Source organism: Eutrigla gurnardus (assembly GCF_963514095.1).
Source record: "Eutrigla gurnardus genome assembly, chromosome: 24".
NCBI lineage: Eukaryota > Metazoa > Chordata > Actinopteri > Perciformes > Triglidae > Eutrigla > Eutrigla gurnardus.
In genome coordinates, this window is record NC_139935.1 from 8,394,366 (window position 1) to 8,413,053 (window position 18,688).

Below are 18,688 nucleotides of genomic sequence, written 5' to 3' on the forward strand. Positions count from 1 at the left end.
ACTGACGACTCTCTTCTTTCTGTTCAGAGCCTGTCAGGTTGGTGGGAGGAGCCAGTCGCTGTGCTGGAACACTGGAGGTGAGACAGGGAGACTGGAGACCAGTGGATGGCTATGGCTGGACCCTGAAGGAAGCAGCTGTTGCCTGTAGAGAGCTGGACTGTGGCTCTGCTGTTTCTGTAGGACGGAGAGAGGAGTCCTCATACAGACCTGTGTGGGGGATCAGGTCTGACTGTGTTCATTCTGGATCCACTCTGAGGGAGTGTGCAAGATCAGATTCCTCTTCCTCCATCCTGAATCTCACCTGCTCAGGTAAGCCCCTCAGTGACATCATCTATGACATCATCTATGACAGCAGTGTTCCCAGTATGTTCCTTCCTCTGTCCCAGTGACAGTCAGTGGTTTCCACTGGACTGAACTGTAAAGTTCTCCAGGACAATGACGTCCTAGAATGTAGAGAAGTGGGCTGGTTTCTGGAAGCTTCAGACCCTCCATAGACTGCTGAGCTTCACCTGGCAGACTTGTGACATCACTTCCTGTTTCCACAGTGTATCTTGATCTCATTCTAATGTTTAACGCTAGATCGTGGGCTGTAAGTCTCATGTTGTGCAATAAAAGTTTTCAAACATATCTTTTGTGTTTGATAATAATAATAACCATAATTATAATGACAATAATAAAGGTTATTTATAGCACTTATCAAAACAAGTAGTTACATCATTCTTTATGAGGCAGACATCAAGAGAGGAAAGGGGAGAATAAAATGCAACATACACACATTTCCAGATATTTATGAACAAATATGAATAAATCCAAATGAATTTTTAAAAAATATATCAATCTGAACGTGTTCACAAACTACACGTAGCATCTAACAGGATGGAACTGTTTCTATGACTTCCTGTGACGTCTATGAAGGCTGCTGGAAAGTGTTGGACTGGACGGCAGCTTTTAGGCTCCGCCTCCTGCTGCTGCCGCCTGATCTCGTCTACTTTCCAGGCGAGGAGCAGTTCATCTCCAACGAGCCTCATGTGACCCTTCATCATCTCTCTGTCTTTACAGACCTGCTGCTGCAGCCAAACATCTCCATGTCCTCCTCCATGGACGGGGTCTCCGAGGCCCAGCAGCAGGGGTTTCAGGCGTTCAGGCGCTCCACCTTCATCGTCTTCTGCTCCGTCCAGCCACAGTACCCAGGAGGCTCCTTCCAGCTCACCTTCACCTCCTCCAACTCAGCACACAACTACACCCAGCCAGCTGTCAATCACACCGCCCACTTCCTGTTTCCTGCTGCAGAGCCCGCCCACCAGGGACGCTACAGCTGTGTTTATCACGTCCATGTTCTTTCTCATAACTTCTCCTCTGAGAGCCGTCTGCTCTCTGTCACTGTCGTAGGTAAGCTGACTGTTCAATTCCTGATTAGCATGACTGGAAGAAGTGAAATGTAATAATATTCTTTTAGATTTAGGTTTAATCCCACAGACACAAAAAGAATGTGGCTGCAGCTGAAAATGAAGCAGAAGAATATTGTGCAAACAGGCAGCCTAAGACATATGGTTTTAATCTTATGCCAGATTGCCAGTCTGCCCATGCTCGGCAATAAACTCCTTTCTGATTCTGATTCTGAACATCGTGTCCCGACGTCAGGCTGCTCCAATCAATGTGCTTCCATATCTATTAGGTGGAAGTTTAGGTTCACTGTCTTTGTGGAACAGAGGACCCAGAGTGTCCCTCTTCTCAGGCTTAACAAACTCAGAGTTTGAACTAAACCTGCTTTCTGGAATCCAGCCCTGATCTAGTGAACAAAGTGAAACCAGGTCTGTAAAAGGTGACAGCAAACAATGGACTGGAGGACAGAATGCCAGGTCCCTAGTTTGTGTTGAATGGCAGCTGTTGGAGTCATGATGAGTCATGTGATGACTGTCCATGTGTTTGATCATCAGATCTGAGACCTGTCATCATCAGATTGGTCACCGTGCCGCTGATTCTGCTGTCGGCGCAGGTCGGCCTTTACTTCTACTGTAAGGTACTGACACATGTCTGTTGTTGAGAGCACTGACTCAGTCTGTGTTCATTGACCTGGAGAGAGGAGCCATGCAGGAAGTCACATGTCTGTGTGCTGTCACGTCTCTCCAGGCCAGCAGGGGGCAGAAGCCGGGCAGACGGGAGGACGTGGAGCCGGATTACTACAACCTGGGCGTTGGTGCAGCTGAAGGAGGGCCGACTGTACAGGAAGGAGCTCGGGGAGCAGAGTAGCACCTCCAAGGAGCTCCTCTCACATCCACATGGGTTTCTAACACACCGACACCAGCTCATGTTCATACGCATGTTCCTCTGGAAATATGACTCATCACATTTCTACTATATTGTTATTACTCTGGACATGAAAAGATGTCCATGTTGAAGTGGGGGGTTTGGAGCTAGGTGCTATCTCTGAAGCGTGAGGATCTGCTGGTGATGCTTCTGTACCTCTTCCCTGATGGTAAAAGAGTGAACAGGTGATGTGCTGGGTGGGAGGGGTCAGTGGGGAGCTGTTCTACTTCACCCTGGTAAGCACCCTGCCACTTTCCTGATGTTTTGACGGTGGAGCAGCCTTCTGACATCATGCTCTGAGATTGAAAAGGGGGACCAGCCAACCTAGGGTGGGGGAGACTGAGAGAGCTGGTCTGAGCTTCACTGGACTCCAATCTACAGCAGAAATGACACAATTACAATCCCATCTCCACATTAATAACCTGTTTGAGCCCCTCCAGTCTGGTGTTCGCCCCCTCCACAGCACTGAAACAGCCCTCGTCAAAGTCCTCAGTGACCTCCACCTCTGCTGACACAGGTTCCCTCAATATCCTCACCCTCCTCGATCTGAGTGCAGCCTTCGATACCGTGAGCCCTAACATTCTGCTCTCCAGGCTCCAAGACCTCGGTATGGAAGGTACCGCACACAGGGTGTTCCCCAGGGATCTGTACTCGACCCCCTCCTCTTCATCATCTACATCCTCATTCATGCCTTCATTTCCTCCGATCTGGATGACTGTAACTCATTCCTCCACGGCATCAACTCCAAAATCCTGGTCTTCACCTAGAAGGCACTCCACCATCTGGCCCACCCTCATTTCCCTGACCTCACCCCCCCCCTACCAACCCTCGCGGGCCCTCAGATCCACATCAGCCGGTCTCCTCTCCATCCACAAATCCAACCTCCGCAGCTTCGGGGCCAGAGCCTTCTCCAGGGCAGCTCCCAGGCTCTGGGACTCCCTTCCCCAAACCATCAGTGATTCTGAGTCCCTCACCATATTCCAGTCCCGCCTCCAAACCCATCTTCTTTCTTTCATTGTTTTGTCTGATGGTCTGTTTATCTCTTGTCTGTAAAGCGTCTTTGGGTTCAGAAAAGCGTGATATAAATTGAATGTGTTATTATTATTATTATTATTAGAAATCCTTCAGCCTCTCAGGAAGGGGGGCTCACATGATGCTTGGTCTTGTAGTTAGTGATTGTGTGCCGGCCCTGCCAAACCCCCTTAAAGTCATGGACTTGGAGCTTGTTTTCAGGTGTGACTCTAGAAGTGGCTTCAGCTGTTTGAGCTGCCTTTTGAAGTTGCTATTTAAGGAGTTTGTATTGGTCTTTGTCGCCACATTGAAATGCAGCATTTGTCTCACTGCATAGGCGCCTTACTTCCTTGTTGAAGCGAGGCTTGTTGTTGCTATGGTAACAGGTTTGGTGGGATACACACAGACTCACACACATTGATAGAGGACATTGCAGTGTCAGTGAAAATGTGGATATCATCATGTTGATCAGGTTTATAAACACCATCTTTGTCCTTGGTTTAGATGTTTGGAGTCTCTGAAGGTAATTAGGAAGGAGGAATACAGTGTTGTGATCAGACTCACTGATCAGTTGTATCTGGGAAGAGCTTTCTTCATGGAGACGTGGTTGAAATCTCCCAGCACCAGGACTGCAGAGGTCTCAGAGACCGTTTTCACACCGACATCATCTGTTAAGTCACATATGTCATGACTTCACGTCAGCGCCCCCTTGTGGTTCACATGGCTCATTGTTGTTCTGATGTTGATTTGGGCAGCAGGACACATTTAGCTGAAGAGAATCACAATGAACAGCTTAATTTGTGATGAACCAATGTTTATATTTCATAAGAATTCTGCTTCTTTTTATACATAAAGTGTTGACTTAATGTTGTACTTTATAAACAAGTATTTGATTTTGTATTTCAGGATTTTACTCTTATTAATCATTTTGCTCATATCATCAACAGTTGTATTTGATTTTGCTATTTTTTATAAGTTTTAAGCTCATTTGACTTAGTTTAAGGAGTGTTGTTGTTTATCGTGACTTTTTATTCATGACAATGTTTTATATGATGAGAAGAGAAAGCAAAAAGCAAAATGAAACAAAAATACCAAAAACTAACAAATATGAGGCCATGGGATGATCAGTAAATCAAAGCAAATTTCAAAATAAAAGTCTGTATATAGAATAATGATTAAGCATCTGTCTCAATGAGTTTGCTAATTTTTGTACTGAACAGATTTTGATGAGAAATATGGTCATAACTAAGCAAACAATCTGAATAAACATAAGAAACATATGCAGCAGGTCGATGCAGTTGAAGTAGAACATTGAAATCTTGACTTTGTATATTTGTTTTGGAATTACAATCGACCACAAATCTCTCAGTTCATGTTTCTATGTTACATTTTATGCCTATATTTGATTCCTAGACTATTTCATGTCGTACGTTGTCATTTTGAACTGCTGTGATTTTGTTTTGGACACATTTAATGAGTTTTGTTGGAGGAGCCTGACATCCAACGACTGCTCCTCTGGAATCCTTGTGCAAAAGAAAATAAATACATATATAGTACATAATTTGATGTATCGCTCTGTTTTTTCACATGACACACTTTCACATGTCAAATGAACGACTACATTTTGCCACATTTAGCTCTTAACGTTTAAAAAAGTGGTGTGAATATTTTAAAGTCACTTTTTGCCACATTTACAGCAATATTTGTGAACTTTGTCATATTTACTTTTCTTGTAAAAATATATTAAATCTAAATGTTTGATATGAAATATAAATCCGTTTGTTAAAGGTCCCATATTATGAAAAACAGGTTTTCTCTGGTCTCTCCACCTATAAACTGGTCCTCCCTGAGCCTGTCAACTCCCAGGATGAGGAAAACAAGCGACTCCTGCATGGTCTCTGCAGCCCCCCCACTGGTACAACAGGGCTCCAGTGTTGTTGGACCTCCGACGGCTGTGTGGAATTGATGAAAAACAGTATAATATGGGACCTTTAAAATCCCTGACCTGTTAAGGGCCAACCTTCAATTTTGTAAATTCCAGGTTTATTCCCATTAATTCCCGTTAATTACCATAGACATTTTGCAACTCTGAAAATTCCCGGAATTTTGCAACCCTATTGAAAAATATCTAATTTATTAGGCAAGGCAAGGCAAGGCAACTTTATTTGTATAGCACATTTCATACACAAGGCAGACTCAAAGTGCTTCACATCATACAACAAAAAACAACAGAAGAATTAAAAGAAAATAAAGGCAAAAAATTAAAAATGCATTACAGAAAGAAAAGGAGAATAAAAACATATTTGCAATAATTAAAAACAGTGCAGACATTAAAAGATTTAGCAGAAAGCTATGGTGAACATAAAAGTTTTCAGTCTAGTTTTAAAAGTGGTCAGAGTTGGGGCAAGTCTTACATCTTCAGGAAGTTTATTCCAGCTTTTTGTTGCATAGTGACTAAATGATGCTTTCCCGTGATTGTTGTTTACTCTGGGAATCACTAACATATTGGTCTCAGAAGATCTTAGTGGTCTAGAAGTCTTATGTAGTGGGAGCATATCAGTGATATAAATCACTACATGGTCTAGGACCGAGGTATATGTGAGCAGGAGGATTTTGAAATCAATCCTCTGACATACAGGGAGCCAATGTAAGGATTTAAGAATTGGTGTAATGTGCTCACATTTTTTGGTCTTTGTAAGAACTCTAGCAGTAGCGTTCTGAACAAGCTGTAGCTGCCTGACAGTTTTTTTCGGACGACCTGCAAGGAGACCATTACAGTAGTCTAGCCTACTAGTAATAAAGGCATGTACAAGTTTTTCTAAGTCTTGAGCTGACATGAGCCCTCTAAGTCTTGCTACATTTTTTAGGTGATAGTAGGCTGATTTTGTTACTGATTTAATGTGACTGTCGAAATGTAAATCAGAATCCATAATAACCCCAAGATTTCTGGCTTTGTTTGAGGTTTTCAGGGACAGAGAGTGAAGGTGTTGAATTACTTTAAACCTTTCTTTTTTAGCACCAAAAACAATTATCTCAGTTTTGTCCTCATTTAGTTGTAGGAAGTTTTGGCACATCCAGTCTTTGACTTGCTCAATGCACTGGCACAGAAGATCTATGGGGCGATAGTCGTTTGGTGATAGTGCTACATAGATTTGGGTGTCATCGGCATAGCAATGGTGGTCAATGTTATTATTTTGCATGATTTGTCCTAGTGGGAGCATGTAGATGTTGAATAAAGTTGGCCCCAAGATTGAACCTTGGGGGACTCCACACGTTACATTGGTAGGTTCTGATACAAAGTCGCCAATGGAAACAAAATAGTTCCTATCTTGTAGATATGACTTGAACCAGTTTAAGACTGTGCCTGAGAGCCCCACCCAGTTTTCCAACCTGTCCAAGAGTATTGAGTGGTCGACAGTGTCAAATGCAGCACCGAGGTCTAATAGCATTAATATTGAAGTTTGTGTTAAGACGGATGTCATTTACAACTTTAATAAGGTCTCGGTGCTATGAAAAGGTTGAAATCCTGACTGGAAGTTGTTGTGGTAGCCAGTTGAAGCCAGGAAGTGATTTAGTTGTTGGAGGACAACTTTCTCAATTATTTTACTTATGAAGGGTAGATTTGAAATTGGTCTGTAGTTGTTGATAATAGAGGCATCTAGGCTCCGCTTTTTTAGAAGAGGTTTAATGACTGCAGTTTTGAAGGCCTTTGGGAAATTGCCTGATTGAATGGAGTTATTAACTATTTGCAATACGTCTATTGATAGGCAGTCAAAAACATTCTTAAAAAAGTTGGTAGGTAAAGCATCAAGGCAGCAGGTGGATGATTTTAGATTTGTCACCGTTTCCACTAGAGTTTTAGAGTCTATGACATTAAAGCTTGCCATCATTGCTGTGTTACTTTTGCCTGAACAGGGTGGTGATCCAACTTTTTTGTTTGAGATATTGATGGCGCGTCTGATGCCTTCAATTTTATTAGTATAAAAGAATGCAAACTCATTGCATTTCTGCGTGGAGTGGAGTTTAGCTGGTATTTGTGTTGGGGGGTTGGTCAGTCTGTCAACAGTTGCAAATAGGGTTTTCGCCTTATTAGTGTTGTTGTTTATGATATTGGAGAAGTATGTTTCTCTCGCACTTTTTAAGACTAAATTGTAGGCCCGGAGGCTCTCTTTATAGATGTCATGGTGAATATGAAGTTTAGTACTCCGCCAGATTCGTTCAGCCTTCCTGCACTCTCTTCTCTGGGCTGTCACAACAGCAGCTTTTCTCCAGGGTGCCTTTTGCTTACCAGAAATTGTTTTAACCGTAGCAGGTGCAATGACATCTATGACATTCAGAATTTTGGAATTAAAGATGTTTACAAGATCATCAGCATGACATGGGTTTAGAGGTGGTAACGAGGAGATGGCATTTTTAAAGAGTACATTGGCATGTTCATTGATGTACCGCTTTTTGACCTTATTTGATTCTGTTTGTGTGTCAGGAATGAAAGAAATATTAAAGAAAACACAGAAGTGATCAGACAATGAAGGATCAGTCCCAAAAACATCAGAAACATGGAGACCTTTTGTGATAATCAGGTCCAGGGTGTGTCCCTTACAATGAGTAGCCTCTTTCACATGTTGAGAAAGGTCAAATGTGTCTAGAATATTAAAAAGTTCTTTTGCACCCTTGTCATTCAAATCATCAATATGAAAATTAAAGTCACCAGTTATAACTAGGCAGTCAAAATCAGTGGAGATGCTAGACAATAATTCAGTAAAATCATCGAAAAAATGTGATGAATATTTAGGTGGCCTGTAAATAATTAACAGGAGAACTCTGGGAGAGCATTTTAACACAGCACAAAGATATTCGAATGATGGAAAAACACCAAGTGACATCTGTTTCCCCTGAAATGTATTTTTAAATATAGCAGCAACCCCTCCACCTCTTTTCCCAGATCTACAAACATCAATCAAATTATAGTTGGGGGGTGCTGTCTCGATCAGAATGCTTGCACTGTTATTTTGTTCTAGCCATGTTTCACTTAAAAACATAAAATCAAGTTTAGAAGTGGTAATAAAATCATTGACTAAAAATGATTTGGTATTAAGAGACCTAACATTTAGCAGACCCATCCTGATGGTGTTATTGACAGGCTTTGAGGTTGACTTTGATTTTGAGAGAACAGGAATGAGATTGTTTAGGTTAGCTGTGTGTTCAGGTTTCCCAATGTTTACTCTCTTAGTAGTCACTACAGGAATGCAGAAGGTGCCATGTTTTGATGTTTAGAGGGGGTCCTGGGTTTTGGTGACTTAGTTGCAGCCTTGGGAGAGGGGGTCTGAGTAGGGCGGGGGGTAGGTGGGGGTAGCTCCTGGAATTCCAAGGGGGAGGAGGGGAGAGAAAGGTTTATTGGAGGGAGGGAGAATGACGAAGACCTGGATGGAGATTTGGGGGGGGTGGGGGAGGGATCCACATTCAGTCCCTCTTCGACGTTTCTGATAATCTGTGTTTCGTCTTCCCTCTTTGTTGGTTCCTCTCGTCTCTTGTCCTTGGCTACAGATGGATGACGCAGGCAGTAAGTTATTAGCAAAACATTATACATAAGCTCAAACATTGGGTTTTGGTACATCTCAAACATAACTTCACACCCAGAAAGCTGTTAAACACATGGGTCCCACTATACTTAAGTGTCTGTACACAGACAGATAAGGCCCGCCTTGTAGACAGGCAGTTAGACAGGTAGTCAGACAGAAGGTGGGGTTGTAGACAGGCAGAGAGTGTTGCTGTTGCTGGAGACTGTAGATTGTGATGTTTAAGTGTGTTACATCATAAACTGTGGACAAATTAAGAGAAACTCCTCTCAATATAAAACACTTTAATAGTCCAAAAAAATAACTCAAAAATAAGTAAAGTAAATCTCTACAATCTCACCCATGTAAAACTCAAATAATTAATATATTAATTTCATTTATTATGTCAAATATGTATATACTCCCAGATCATAACCTCCTCATCACATTTCCTTGATGTAAAGTATTTCAAGTCTAACCATTAACATTAATAACTCGACATACTGTTGTACTACAAACTGGTTTACATTATGCGGCGTTCACACCGGACGCGACAGAGGCGAATACAATCGCGTGACACGCGTGTATCGCGCCGCTTGATCATTTTGGACTATTCGCGTCATTCGCGCATGATGCTGATTTTTGAACCGTGGGCGCCCCTTTCTCCCGCTCTCTTTCCACGTCGATCATGGCTGATATCTCCCCCGTTGCTGCACTGTACCTGCTGTACAAGTCCCAGAAACGCCGGAAAACCACCCGCCTTCGTGTCTGGATTCATGAAGTTACCGGGTCCCACCTCCTCACCGACCTTCATCCATGTTGTTACTCTGAGGTTGAGACAACCAGCCCGTCCTCCCTACCACCGCTGTGTGTCTTCACAGCAGCAGAGAGGCTGACAGGAGAGGAGCAGTGACGTCACAGGGCTGCTTAATGCAAGTTTCAGTTGGAAACTTTCCATGGGAATTATCAGGAATTCATGGGAATAAACCTGGAATTTACAAAATTAAAGGTTGGTCCTGAACAGGGATTTTTAATATAGTTGAGGAAAATATACTTAAGCATAATTTTGACTAAAACAACCAGATTTCATGCAAGTACACTTGAGAGTATCAATGCTGTTATCTTATTCTACCGTAAAATGCCACATGCATCATCCGATTTCACACAAGCTGATGTTCAAGGAAAGTCTTTGTGTGTAAATATTGTGAAAAGACATACGTGAAGAATGCCACAAAACTGCAGCAGCATATTGCAAAGTGCAAATATAATATATGAATATCTCCCAAATTCCCCAGCGTAACTTCCCATGGAAAGTCTTCAGAAAATGTACTGGAAATGTTCTGCTGCTTTGCAACCCAATCTTTGAACAGATACACTGCAATAATTGTCAGTCAAGTTAACTTCTACATGTTAGTCGAAAGTCATTTGGAATATAAATCTTAACTTGAAATGGGAAGTCATATAAACATATTCAAGTTGTTTTAACTTGAGATGGTGAGTTACAATAATGCAGACGTGTGTTTGTGTGACTCGGTAGGGGAAGTTTTCTGGCACTCTGCCGTCTCGAGCACTAGCGCGTGCACGCGTGTGTCGTTATCAGCTATATCAGCAGCTCCACCCCCTTCCCCCTCAAACCGCCTCTCCTTCCACTCAGCTGTTATTGCAACATACACTTAATACGTTCAGGCTTTAACAGGCTGACGTTTCCTTATCAGTAAACTGTTACCATGGTAACTGACTCTGAAGCTAACCTGCTCGCTGGCAGGTTTTCTTCAACAAACTGAGTTTCTCCCAATCTGTCTCCTCCTTTTGCTGATCCTGAACCAGCTGTGGAAACTTGCAGAGTCCTTTCCTCGTCAACCATCGATATGGAAGCACAAGTGATTCTAGCAGCCTCGCGTCTGGAGAGGATGTTGTTTACTTAGTAGAACTCTTCAGTTTTACCTCACCATCCATCACACATCTGAACAATATTCTCCGGCCTTACATTTCTTTATTTCATATCGTAATCTCAGACCAGATTCTTTGCAGAACTCTTAGGTTTTTTGCAAATGGGAGTTTTCTGAAATGTTTAAGGACATTTCTGTGTGTTGAAGCAGCGTTCTGTTGGAAGTAGAAATAGCCACTGATATTAACTCTGTTTAATATGTGAAATATGATTAAAACCATGTCTTAGGCTGCACAATATTCTTATGCTTCATTTTCAGCTGCAGCCACATTCTTTTTGTGTCTGTGGGATTAAACCTAAATCAAAACTCTTCTTTTTATTTCCACAACTTTCAGCCATGACCAACAGGAACTGAACCTCAGTCGGGTTTGTATTAGTCAGCGTTGCTTACCGTTACGCCGCTGCGCTGTGGACCTAAAAAGAAAATGTTATTCACTTTGAAATCAAATGACTATTTAATTCGGTCTACATTTGCTTCCCAGACCAACTATTGCTCCGTTGCTGCAGCTGTGTTGCTCCGCTTTCTAAGGATGAGCTTGTTTTCTCCATAAACACAAAAGTAATATCTCTAACTCTCCTGGTTGCCATGGTGACTCGTAGGTCAGGTTCAGAGTCCGGGGTCAGGTTCAGAGTCCGGGGTTAGGTTCAGAGTCCAGAGATCCATATCCTGGCTGAAGTTAGCCTTGATCCAGTTCCATGAAAGTATGTCTCATGTCATGGCATCGGTCACCATGGAGATGTATCCTGTGGAGCTAGCCTGCTCCAGACCGGGCTAAGATCCAGGATCTATCAGTCTTATCTGTATCTCAGTCACTTTGTTGGGAAACTAATGTGTTCATTCCGGTTATCCCACTGCTCATTCCAAGTTTCCATCCAGTGAAGTAGCCTACTGTCATTATTTAAACAGTGTGACCATATTTTTACATTCATTCATATCAGAGGTCTTCAACGTTTTCCAGGCCAAGGGCCCCTTGGCTGATAGTGACACGGTGGAGGGCCTCCTATTACATATCATATTAATCATGTTCCTTATTAAGCCGGGCCAATAATAATGTGTAGTGCAGCCTATAGTGCCATGTATACAGGTACTTTGTAATGATGTATGTATGCAATGCTTAGCCATTAAAATAATAATTGTTGACAGAAATATATATTTACAGAACATATTGTAAATCTATATTGGCATTTCTACATCACAATTTCACATTTACACAACAATTAACATTTATATTTGCTTATTAGATGTTGTATTAATGTTCATGTGTATTTTTGAACATATTTTACATTTTGTAAGAAAAAAGGTTTGGGATCAAATAATGTTGGGGACCCCCTGCTGGAAATCCGTGGACCCCCTATGGGTCCAGGACCCCATGTTGAAGATCTCTGGCCTATATTCATGAATGTTATTGAATTGTGTTCATGAAGCTGTTCATGTTGTTCAGCAAAGGTTCACCGTGCATCAGTTTATGACCGGCTGGTCCCATAACCAGACTGTGAGCCCCCCTCACTCCCTCTCTTTGATTCTGGTTGTAATGTATTGATAAAGCGCTGGATCACTATTGTAAAGTTCACCCTGTATGTTCCTCCTCAGCCACCGTACCTGTCAAAGTTGTTTTCTAGAGTATTTGAGCGCCAGATTAAAGCGGTGCAGGAGGCCGTGACAAAGGTGGAACCCCTCTGGAGGCCGAATGCAGCTAAAACAACACAAACAGATTTACAGGTTCAGAATAAAATGAGCCTCCAGAGCAATAAAATATGAGGTGTTCTGAATAAAGAAAGCAGCAGAGCTGAAAACATCCTGCTGCTTTATGAAGGACGAATGAAAGTCAAAGTCAGACTGAAACATGATGTCAGTGAAGTGACTGAGACACAGTCAGTTACAGCGGCAGTTACACACAGACTGCAGTCAACAAGGAGACGACACACTGAAACACTCAAATATCATCCTGCACCGTTTCTCATCATCATTTTCCTGCTACGAGTTTGAGGGACGATGTTTGAATTCAGAAGTTAGAAGGAATCCAACAGGAATGGACAGCTCGGAGCTTCCTGCAGAGATCCACATCCACTGAATCTCTTTGGCTTTTGGACTGTTGGTCGGACAAAACAAGACATTTAAAGACTTCACCTCGGATTCTGACAGACTGGGCTGCACATTTTATACCGTTTACTGGTGTTTTATAGACTCAATGATTGATTACTAAAACATTCAATAGATCCATCAACAGTTAATATAAGCTGTAATCCAGTCTCCTCTGAAAGACTTGATGTTGAAACATCGAGCGGAAATAATAAGACGACACTGACAGCATTTATCTCATAGGAACATCTAAGTGGTTTCCTGGTTGTCATAGTAACAGTCATATAATGTCCTCAGTAGGCAGATTCTTGTCTGATTAAAAGTTTTTTGGTTTCCCAGAAATGCAGTTCTGAGAAATTTTTATAAGTAAAGAGTAAAGCTCCACCTCTTCCTGTACACAGATCTACATTGAGGACAGCGCAGGTCTTTATCAGAGCAGAGACAGACAGGCGGGCAGACAGACGGTCTACCTGCACATCATGGACCCCCTGTTGGTGCTGGTGCTGTTGCTGTGGATCTCAGGTAGGACTCTGCTTTAAAGATGATGTGATATTATTTGTGTTGGATCTTTAAATGAGAACAAACTGCTCACATACATCAACACCGCCAGGCTCCACTCCACGGGGTTTTCATCCAATCAGAGGTTTTCATTCCATTTCAGTCATTTATTATTTCTTTTTTAGTATGTATTACATACATCAATCATGTTTTCCTTGCTTTTGATCACAGGGAAGTAGGGCTGTCGACAAATATTCTAAATTCCAATATATATTCGAATAGTTGTTAAAAACAATTTCGAATGTGAAAATTAATATTTGAATCATATGTAAAACAACAGCGGTGCGACTGTCTGCTTTGTGGGTGGGCGTGCGCCTGAGGTCAGGGAATGTCTGTTCTATACTGCAAAACTTCAATTAATGTTAATAATATTAGTTTCAACCACTGAATGAAGCCTGACATATTTAGGACAAGAATCACGACCTTAAATTGCTCTAAACTCTTGATCAGCATTTGTTTCTTGTTGTCGTTCATTTAAACTGATATGTGGAGGGAGGGAGAGAGAGAGAGAGAGAGAGAGGGAGGGAGGGAGGGGGGGAGAGAGAGAGAGTGAGGTAGGGGGAGAGAGAGAGAGTGAGGGAGGGGGGGAGAGAGAGGGAGGGAGGGAGGGGGAGAGAGAGAGAGAGTGAGGGAGGGAAGGAAGGAGGGAGGGAGGGAGGGGGGGAGAGAGAGAGAGTGAGGGAGGGGGAGAGAGAGAGAGTGAGGGAGGGGGTGAGAGAGAGTGAGGGAGGGAGGGGGAGAGAGAGAGAGTGAGGGAGGGAGGGGAAGAGAGAGAGAGAGAGAGTGAGGGAGGGGGAGAGAGAGAGAGAGTGAGGGAGGGGGGGAGAGAGAGTGAGGGAGGGAGGGGGAGAGAGAGAGAGTGAGGGAGGGAGGGGGTGAGAGAGAGAGAATGAGGGAGGGAGGGAGGGGGTGAGAGAGAGAGTGAGAGAGAGAGAATGAGGGAGGGAGGGAGGGGGTGAGAGAGAGAGGGAGAGAGAGAGGCCTGCGGTCTTGGCCATCAGTTAATTTCCTTATTTTTGTAGGTAATATTAGAGGTTGGAAAAAAATCTATATTACAATATATTGTTGTGCTCTCTGTCGCAATAAATAATCGATACACTGACGGCAAATATCGATACTTTGGGTCCACAGGTTTTTTTAGACTCCCATCGGTGCGTCTAAGAGTTTACGGTTCTCCGGAGCGGATCCGCGGGGGCCGCCCGCTGCCCGATTTTTCCCCCACCTCTAGTTTACATAAGACATGTTATTAATGTTCATGCACTTTAATGTGTCCAGCTGGACAGTGTTTATTCATTTGTACATTGTACGAAGTTTTAGAATAAATGCATAAGACATCTCAAGAACACATGACCCAGACAAGGCTCCCTAGTGGGCCAACATTTTTAACATTTCTATTTTTCATAAAAATCCATATTTCAACAACAACTTTTCTATTTTCATACGAAAAATGTTGTGAACTTCAAACAGAAATAAACATTCCTGAGTCATATATTATTTCAGTGCAAACATATCTCTTTGTATTTTCTTCTCTGCCCTTACATTCCATAACATTTTTAAATTATATTTCTCAAACATGTTATCCTCTGTAAAGTTCTCTGCTGCTCTTAAACTGCAGTTTTTAGATTTCAGCTTTGTACTTCAGGAGCATCTTTGTGCATCTCTTCACATGAGAGATGTACTTCCGTGTATTCGGACGGTCTGATTGATGGCCCTCTAGCTCCCTCTAGCGGCTGACACAATGAATTACAGCTGGGGTTCAAATGACATGCTATTTTCCAACGACTGTGAAACCAATAATATATTCATTTTTATAAATGGACACAGATTGTTTACACATGTACATGGATAATTATATATAACTATAAAAATAAAACATTAGAGAGGAGGGGATAAGAACCAGGTTTTTCCCAACATTAGAACAAGTGAAATAGAGCAGGGGTGTGTGGGAAAATAATACATGAAAAGAGAAAACACCTTTGTAGGGAGATTGTCTATCAGCTTTTAAAATGACCGTTCAATTAGCTGAGGACACTTTCATATTTAATCCGTTACTTCCCTTAGATCAGTCTGTGTCTTTTCATGAAGGAAACCCATTTTGACCATATTTTTGTGGATTTATCCATTTGTATATGAATTGAAAAGGTGATTTTCTTCCCATTCAGTATCTATCATTAATCATATCTGTCCATTCTTCTACTGTGGGAGGGTTGGGCTGCAGCCAGTGTCTACTTATGTTTTTCTAAGCTGCAGTTATCATTGTTGTAAATAAGTATTTGTGAAATGAATGTTTTGAAGTGGTTACATGTATTATTTCTACAATCACTGTATGTATATTCAGTAAGCATCTCTCTGTGCAGCGGTTGGTGTTGTTAGTCCGCCATATATTCAGACTTGTGACAAACGATGCAGCATGTGTGTCCTGAGTGAACTACTAGTTTACTCAGATGAGGACCTAACACTTGTTCTACTTTTAGCTCTTACTTTATCGGCAATGATTCGTTGTGGTTTCCTTGTTTCCTTCTTTTGACAAATGTACTTATTGTAAGTCGCTTTGGACAAAAGCGTCTGCTAAATGACCTAAATGTAAATGTAAATGTAAATGTGATCAGTGTTACTGTGTGTAAGTCCATCTGATTGATCATCCTCACTGTTTCCTGTTCACTCTGTGTCAGAGCTGCATTTAAATGCTGCTGCTTCACATTAAAACACCTCACTACATAAACTTTTATTGTGGAGGGGTCACAGGAAACACAATAGTTGTGTCTAAATTCAGCGGCTGCATCCTTCAGAGAACACAGCTGACGTAGAACGTGAAGGCCGAGACAGTAGGCTTGTTTGGAATCAAGCATGCGCATGCATTTGCCTCGCAAAACAAGGCATTCTGGGAAAAAAACGTCACAAATGCTGGTGATAACTTCCCTTTGCGACATGTCACATGACTTTAAAAACTCGCGGTATCTCCAGGTACCTCCCTTCGCATGCTTTTCTCTGCAGATGGTCTGAAATAAGTGCGGACATAAGACACTCCCCTCAACGTTGCCCTAGTTGGTTAGAATTATCACGTGGTATTTCCCACGTGAGAAAATTCCTCAGCCTCCGTCAACAACGGGACTTCAAATGCCTCGGCTCGAGTTCGTCAGCGACGAAGAAAGCCAGCGCCACTGGGCAGGCCATATTCTTTGTGCAAAGTCCGTGAAGTTTCCCCTGGCGCGATAGTTTTTGTTATGTATACAATTAATAATAAAGTTTAAATTAAAAAAAAGTCCGTGAAGTGCACCTGTGTCCGACTTGACGTGGTGATAACTTTGCGTGTTTATGACGAGTTCCGGCGGATCCTCTCAAGTCTCGTGCATGCATCGGCGCAAATGCATGCGATCCCAAACGCGCCCAGTGTGATCTACAGAGGACTTCCTGTTTGAGTCACCTGCTGTTCCCGCGTCCGCCCTCACACTTTGCCACTCCCGTTGCTTAGCAACCAGCTGCTGTTGACCCTAAAGCACAAAGAAGACGTAACTAACTGATCTGATTAAAATGGAGCCAAAGATCATAATTTGTATCCTTTTTATTTGATATTATGATGGTTCAGGCTGAGAGAGGAACATTGTCAGGTAAATTAAATAACATTAACATTGGTTAAGCTGTGCACTTTAAATTTAATCCCATCGGTCACTATAGTAACCATGAAAACATTTTCAGTTAACAGGTCCTAAAAACATTACTGAATATTGTATCGATCCATTTCCAGAAAGTATTGAAGTAATAAAACCTCTCAATGACATATGTGCAGTGTTGCATGTTTAGTGTAAATGTCACATGACCAGAGCTGATTACTTCCTGGTTGCACCTGTAGAGGAGGATGGCTGCATGAAAGCTCCAACAAAACAAGCTTAGTAAAGTATGTTAATATGAAGATAAGACTAATATTTCTGGTTCACATAATCTTTAAGATGTTTAGTATTGATATATGTATTTACAATCACTCAACTCTGTTCACTGAAGTCACAGAATGAAGAAACATGTTGTGACCAGTGGGATAACACAATGTACAGTATCTAGATGTACATGTACTTGTTTGGAGTTCTTTATTAGGAATAAGCCCTTGGGATGTACCATCTCGTTTTCCAGGGGGTCCCGAACAACATGAATACAATGAAAACACAATTTAGACAAAACATTGAACAGAAACACACGGACACAAACAGAAACATGTCATTAATTAAATAAGAAAAAAAAGATGGGAAGATACGACTCATAGAGAAGTATAACAGACGATCAAAGAAACTAGATGATTAATAAGTGACATTAGTGATCAGACATGATTGTGTTAAGGACATGAACAAGTAATCCTATCATGAGAAGACAGGGCATTCTTCAACTTGTACACATACAGAGTTGTTGTTCTACCTAACTTTCTCTTCTGTCTTCTAGTTGAACTTACACACACTAACATGCTGCATTATGTTGGACCGAGGGGCCCGCCCACACAAGGCATGCAATATTACAGCTAGCCCTCAACATGAGAAAGATGCTGTCCTCAGTGATGGTGATAGTGATGGGTCAGATATGGACTATGAGGAGGAGACACACACACACACACACACACACATAAATATATACATGTATATATCAAAGTTTAGTTTGATGCTTTCCTCTTCTTGACTGCAGAATACCTCTATCCTGAATAACCCCTATATTGTAAATGAATCATGTGACTGGCCTACAGATTAAATATTACAATGTTACAATGAATGCACTAAAGTAATATTGAACTAAAGTACAAGATAAAATGTTAGAACAAAGTTAGAACATGAAGGTTTCAATACATTTTCATAAAGTCACAATGTTACAATAAAGGAGATGTTTTGAGTTTGCTTTCTGTATTCATATCGGTGATGTATGAGGACTTTTGATATGTAAAATAGTCACACTAGCATGTGATGAAGTATTTTAGTGGCGATGATGGAGATGCTGCCAGAAACAGAGTTTTACATTTTAGAAGTATTTTATAAGACTGTGAAGGAGAAATATGCTAACATAGACATTATCCCACCGGTCACCTTTGTGACCATAAAACACACTTTTCACCTAATTTTCCATGAAGATTTTCAAAAGTAATGATTGATTATTGCGTTATAGGGTTAGTAATGAAATATGATTTGGATATTTCCATGTCTGTCTCTCTCCTGTCTCCCTCCATCATCTGCTGTCTGTCTCTCCTGTCTCCCTCCA

The 18,688-nt window shown here is 41.8% G+C and overlaps 1 protein-coding gene across 1 annotated transcript in view; it reads left to right on the forward strand.

Annotated features, from left to right (window-relative positions):
- Positions 1-18,688, forward strand: part of LOC311010050 (scavenger receptor cysteine-rich type 1 protein M160-like) — a gene marked incomplete at both ends in the record, with an annotated part of 90,886 nt that overhangs the window by 20,305 nt on the left and 51,893 nt on the right. The window contains one exon of the mRNA XM_084004528.1: positions 28-309. Coding sequence (XP_083860654.1) covers positions 28-309 — 282 coding nt within the window. The remainder of the gene's footprint in view (positions 1-27; positions 310-18,688) is intronic.